Here is a 6,150-nt window from a genome sequence, read left to right as displayed (position 1 = left end):
CATCCCCAGGGGTCAAAGATCCAAAGAGCATCTTCAAGTGATGTCACCCTGCTCACCCTGCCCAGAAGCGCCACCTGCGTGGGTCCCGGGGCGCCTCCCCCCACCCCACAACTGCTCGGGCTCCCCCTGCTGGCTGTTGTTGGGAAGCTCTGAGCCGTGCCCCTATGCTTGGGGGAAATTCCTGTCCCGGCGTCCCTGCAGAGCTCCGCCCTCCCCGAGGTCGCACAGACCCCCAGCCTTACCTGAGCGTCCATCCTGCTTGCAGGTGTGCTGCTGGCCTGGCCGGGGCTCCCAGGATCCTGGTGGTTTGTCCTGTGGGCCCAGGCTGGGGAGCGGGACCTGCTTGCCCGGGGTGGGGGGTCGGCGTTCAGCACGCGGCCGGGGGCACGCAGGGAAGCACTGCGAGTCCTGCTTCAGAGAGTTTGCTTTCTGCACAGGCTGACTCGGCATCTCCCAGCTCTGATGCCGGCAGCAAATCGGAACGTGTCCAAGGAGAGGACTGGAGGGGAGCCAGCTGCCCAGCCCAGGTCCCGACACTGAGGGCCCTCACTCTGGGTGTGCCAGGCAGGGAGGGAGCCCTGCCTCTTGAACCTTGTCCTCCGGCCCGCCTGCTGGGGGAAGCTGTGGGGAGGGCAGGGCACAGCTCTCTGGGCAGCCAGCCCTGTAGCTCCGGCGGGCAGGACAGGAGAGGCGGGCACGTGCAGTGTGCCGCTGCTGGGCCCCCCACTGAGCCCGTGTCCGGGACCTTCTGGTCCCCTGGCCTGGCTTCTCCCACCTAAGCTTTGTTGTGTCCACCCAGCAGGTCTTTCTTGCCTTCTACCATCTTCCCCAGAGTGGGAGGCAGTGGCTGGCTCCGTGGGCCCCAGGCTGCAGCTGTCTGTCCATCCCTGCGAGCCTGTGCCCTTAGGCCGGCCAGGAACCGAGTCCCCTGTGCATGTGCCTCGGAGTTTGTGTGGGCGGTGGCCCCTGAATTTGAAGGGGGTTGGTCTCTGGCTTTGACATACCCCTTTTCCTGCTGCGCATGCCACCTGCCCTGCCTTTGGAGCTCCTGACCTTGGCGTAGCTGCATCAGGCTCCCCCTGACCCTCGCCGCCCCCGCACAGGTGCTCCAGGACCAGTCCGGTGACCTCAGAGCAATGGCTGATCCCTGGCCCTTGAGGCCAGAAGGGGCCTGGGGAGCTGGCCCAGCGGTTTTCCTTCCTGGGGCTCCCATGGGCTGATCGTCGTGCACGCACCGGTGCGGATGTCTGTGTCTGACTGCAGCCCGCGGAGAAGTCCGCCCCCTCCTGCTCCTGTGGTTGCCCCAAGGTGGGCTTTTCTCTGTGGGCCCTGGCCTAGGCCAGTGGACGGACTTCTAGTCCGTGTCCGTCCGCTCTCCGATGCCCCCTCCGCACCCTGGCAGGTGGCTCCAAGGCTTGGCAGCAGCATGGAAAGTTCCGCAGGAGCTGCCACCCTGCCCGGGGTGGGAGAAGGGACGGTGACGGCTGGGCAGTTTCTCAGCTCCTGTCCCAACACTCGCCTGCTTGCTGTGGGTGTCCCTGCCTGAAGGGAATCTCTCCCTTCAGACTCCTAGCCTGTGCGAGACCGTTTTCTCTTCCACTCTTCAGTGTCTGCCCCCAATCTGGGTGCGCCCGAGTTTGGGGAGGCCAGGAGATGGGGGCCGTGTCCCAAAGGATCCTGACCAGACCCTTGCCCTGTGGCAGAGATGGGAGGATGGGGTGGTGGGAGCGCCCCCAGGACAGTAGAAAGCTGGAACAGCCCACAGGAGGAGGCGGAGGTGGGGTGGCATGGCCTCCAGGGGGAACCTGGTCCTTGTCCCGTCTCCCACAGTCGGTTTCATCTTGGGCTCTCAACACAGCGACAGCAGAGGGGCCTCCCTCCAGAGGCCAGTTAACCTCGAAGCACCCCCCCATCCCAGCCCAGGGCCCAAGTCTTTTTCTACCCCCACAGTGGAGTGGTGGATTCACCCAGGCAGGACCCAGACCAGCCCCTGTTCCCAGCCAGGATGACCTGGAATTCATCCCTAGGGCTCCCCTCAAGACACCTGTAGCCTAGACCCCCCCCCCCCACCCCGACCTGGACCCCATCAATGCACCTGCTGCACAACCCCTCGCACCCGAGGGACTTGGAGGCCATCTGGTCTGGAGAAGGAGCTCTTGAAGCCACCTGGTCCCTAGAGGGCCACAGAGCAGCCAGCAGGGAGGTGGGGCCCTGTGGGCCTCTCCCCAGTGCCTCCCCTCCCAGTCCTTCCTGCCTGGTGGTGGGGACGTGCCCAGACAAAGTGGGGCACAGAAGGGAATTCGTATTTGTTCGCACGCTGTCCCCGGAGCCGGTTCACAGCAGGTGCTTGCTGAGTGGCTATGGATCCATTCCAGAAATACCCAGGTCTGCTTTCTTCCCAGCACCAGGCCTGGGCAAGCTGTGCCTTTGTGTATGCCGGCGAGTGTGTGCACGGGTGCGTGTCTTGTATGGAGGTGTGTGTGCGTGCGTGTGCACACATGTCTGCACAGGTGTGTGGGGGGGGAGCCAGGCCCTGCCTTCCTAGGAGTCTCGTCCCATGGATGGTTGTTGAGCTCACAGACCAGCCCGGATACCTTCCAGGAGTCGGTCCGCACAGGAAGCTGGCTGACTGGCTACAAGGGGGGCCTGCCGTGGGTGTGCCTGGGCCAGATGGTGAGCCTGAGGTTGCCCCCCGGGGCGGCCACACCGGGTGGGCCTGAGCAGGGCCGGAGCACTCTGGGGACCCGAGCTCCAGAGCTCTGTGCTGGGTTCCTGGTGGTGACAGGCCGCAAGAGGGTGGCTGGGAAGCAGGGGTGGTTGCAGAGCTTGGGGGGCTGGTGATAGGTTCTAGTTCATTTCTGAGTGCTTGGGGATCCTTGCACAAACCACTGAAGACTCTGGCTGGTCTGGCCTAAACCCTAAATCCTGGGGATGGAAGAAGGAAGTGGGGCCTGGCCTGGGCAGGGGGGACCCGTCCTGTTCACCTCTAAGGTTGTGAGTGGCCTGCCCAGGCAGTGTGTAGACTTGGGCCTCGTGCTGGTCCCTGCATCCCTGAGGTTTAGGGAGGTCTGGCCTCCCCGGGTGTCGGGGCTGGTGGCCCAGCAGAGCTGTCCCCCAGGCTGTTGCAAGGGGGGGTTGGAACCTATGAGGGAGATGCGCAGGCATGGGAGCCCAGGAACAGGATCTGTGTCTCTACCTCTCCCTGCCTTGACCTCAGTGAGTTAACCACCGTCCGGTCACCTCTGAAAGGCAGGTGGGGACGCTCGTCTCAGGGCTAAGAGAAGGTCACAACTTCTCCGGTGTCTCCCAGCAGATGTGGGCCCCAGTTCCAGCCCCTCTACTTCCTGCAGTTTTGGACTCATCCCTGGGAAGTCGATGCTGAGGGAGGGTGTGGAGGAAAAGGAGCCAGGAGCCAAGAGGTACCCAGGGAACAAGGAGTCCCTGGGGGGGTCCCAGGGCATCAGGAACAGCCCTCGTGTCAGCCCCGACATTGCAGTAGGAAAGCAGAGCCTTGGGCGAGTCACCCTGCTGGTGAGGGGGTTTAGAGGAATCTTGGGGTGATTCAGACACTCGCCATGAGGGCCGTGGGAGAGCAAAGCCTTCCTTCTCTAGGACCCTCCACGGGGCCCCCGTTGTTTTCTGCCGGTATCTGTTGCTGCCCCCAGGGGCGCCTTCAACGTATGCAGTGAGGACGCTACTAGCAGGCGCTGGGGCAGGGTTGGGCGCAGGGAAGCCCCTGTGCGGGGGCCGGGGGACAGGTGTCCAGTGCACCTGCCGCAGCTCCCTTCCCGCTGGGGCGCCTCTGCCCCCAGCCCAGCGCTGCAGCAGCCCCCCGCTCCCAATCTGGTGCGCCGTCACCCACCTCCCCCTGAGGCACCTCGGAGCCAGCACTGAGGCTGGGCTTTTATTAGAAGGCGAACATAAATAAAACATGGGCGTTTGGCGGGAGAGAATAGGAGTGCTATTTACAAATGTACATCATGGGTCCCGGGGCTCAGAGGAGGGTGAGCAGGGCTGCGAGGGCCCAGAGGCTGGCGTGGGCCGCCAGGCCGGGCACAGAGTTCTGAACGGGGAGCTGCTGGCCCCGGGGCTCCCGCGTCAGGCCACCCGTCCTGGCCTTTTGGAATTGTAGTTCTGGGATGATGTGATGGATCCAGGCATGGTGGGAGGTGACCCGGATGTAGACACCTGGGCGGTTCCGGCGAGCGCAGCCCTCGCCCCAGCTGATCACCCCCGCCTGCAGCCACGACCAGCCCACCAGGCACACCAGGGGTCCCCCTGAGTCGCCCTGTGAGAAAAGCAGAGGCACAATCAGAGCCCACGGGCCCAAGAGCCAGCCTCTGTGGCACCCAGGTGCCCGCACCCACTCTGCCTCTCCTTGTCCCCCTCCTCGCTCCTCCAGGAGCGTCCCTACCTGGGACCCCCCCCCCACCCCGCCACTGCTGGCTGGTCCTTCCTTTTCTGCTGCGGGGTGCCCATTTCCCTAGCACCCCCAGACCACCTGCTCTGATTGGCCTCCAAGGGGCTTTCACACTGCACACCAGTGAACTGGACGGCCATGCTGGGTAGGGTCCTGGAGTCTGCGCTTCCCAGCTGATGGAATGCCAGGCTCTGGGGCGGACCTGCCTACAGGGGCCTCCTGTACCCAGCCAGGCTGGCTCCCACCTTGACCTGGGCTTAGGGAGCAGGGCTTGGCCCCGGGCACAGCCCACCCGGCCTACCTTGCAGGCGTCCTTCTTGCCCTCGGCAAAACCGGCGCACAGCATGTCCTCCTTGATGGCTTCCGGCTGGAGGCCGGACTCCGTATCTTTGCTGTAGAGCAGGTTGCACCTGGGCGTGTCAATGATGGGCACCGCGAGCTTCTGCAGGACCCGCGGGTCGGGCAGGTGGTCTGGGAGGGGCGGGACAGCCTGCAGGTCAGCGCCCCGGCTTACCGAGCACCCCCGGGCCCGCGTTCTTAAGAACCACAGCTCTGCCCCTCCTCGTTTCTTGCTCGGGTTCAGACCTGGGCTCTCGCTGCCCCCCTTTTCCCTGCTTGCCCACAGCTCCTTGGAGCCCACTTTCCTGTACCCCCTCGCCCCGTCGGAGGAGAGATGCACGCGTACCAGTCAACAGAAAAAGAGTGTTGGTCGGAGTGGTTCCCCCCCCGCACACTGCCCTTCTGCAGGCCTGTCCCCACCCTCCCCCGGCTCTGCCCCGTTACCTTCCTCACTGGGGCTGCCCCAGCCGGTGACCCAACAGTTCAAGCCCGTCTCGAAGACGACCGAGGGGTCAGGCACACACACGGGGAGGATATAGTTGGTGAAGGTCACCGGGGCATCCAGCTCCACCAAGGCCACGTCGGCACTGGAGGCCATGCCCTGGTACAGGGGGTTGCTCTCCACCCGCTTCACCCGGGCGTACACGGCGTGTGGGCCTGGCCTCACCAGCTGCCGCGCCCCAAGCAGGACCCGGTACAGGGATGTCTGGGAGGTGCTGGCAGGAAAGAGCAGAGGGCTGGTGTGAGGCAGAACAGAGACTGGGAGGGGTCGGACGGAGCTTCGAAACAGGGAGGGGCTTCGTGGTCCCTCTGAGACCAGCCCCCTCCCCGCGGGCCACCGTGCCTGCCCGAGGTCCTCGGAACCGTCCTCCCCAGGGGGGCGTACGGTGGGGTTAGAAGCTGAAGGAGCTTTAATTCTTGACTTGAATGTACACCCTTGGTGAGCCCGATGGCCTCCGGCAAGTCACCCAGCACGTTCCCTGGGACTCCGTTTCCTCCTCTGTGACCGTCCCTACCTGGGAGGGTTGGCAGAGTTGCTGGGGGCCAGCCTGCGAGCCTTGCTTGAGCAAAGGACCTGCTCCCTCTGAGCCCACATTTCTGAACCTCAGATGTCAAAGCATCGCAGCACCGGTGAGGCAAGAGAGCAGGTGGGGGTCTGGGGCCAGGCGGCTCCAAGTCTGGTGGCGTGGGGGACCTCAGCCTGCAGGCTCATCTGGAACCCAAGTCCCAGTAGGAAAGGGAGTGTCCTGGATTCGAGGTGTGGGAGGGGGGCAGGGAAGAGAGCCAGGATGTGGGCTGAGCCTGCCAGCATGGCAGGGCCATGGCCCCAGGCCTGGCAGAGTGCCTCACTGGCGAGACCAGTCCCGGGGCGGGGGGGGGGGGGGGGGGGG

General features: G+C 64.7%; 1 protein-coding gene across 1 annotated transcript in view; it reads right to left on the bottom strand.

The window, feature by feature from the left end:
• Window positions 1-3,994: 3,994 nt before the first annotated feature.
• LOC111156208 (protease, serine 27) overlaps window positions 3,995-6,150 on the bottom strand; it is a 6,501-nt gene continuing 4,345 nt past the window's right edge. The window contains 3 exon segments of the mRNA XM_022516946.1: window positions 3,995-4,288; window positions 4,722-4,891; window positions 5,204-5,475. Of these exon segments, the coding sequence (XP_022372654.1) occupies window positions 3,995-4,288; window positions 4,722-4,891; window positions 5,204-5,475 (736 nt within the window).

The sequence above is a fragment of the Enhydra lutris genome, unplaced genomic scaffold, assembly GCF_002288905.1.
Source record: "Enhydra lutris kenyoni isolate GAN:26980312 unplaced genomic scaffold, ASM228890v2 scaffoldscaffold45, whole genome shotgun sequence".
Lineage (NCBI taxonomy): Eukaryota > Metazoa > Chordata > Mammalia > Carnivora > Mustelidae > Enhydra > Enhydra lutris.
Note: the sequence above shows the minus strand (reverse complement) of the source record. Positions and strands in the feature narration are given on the sequence as shown.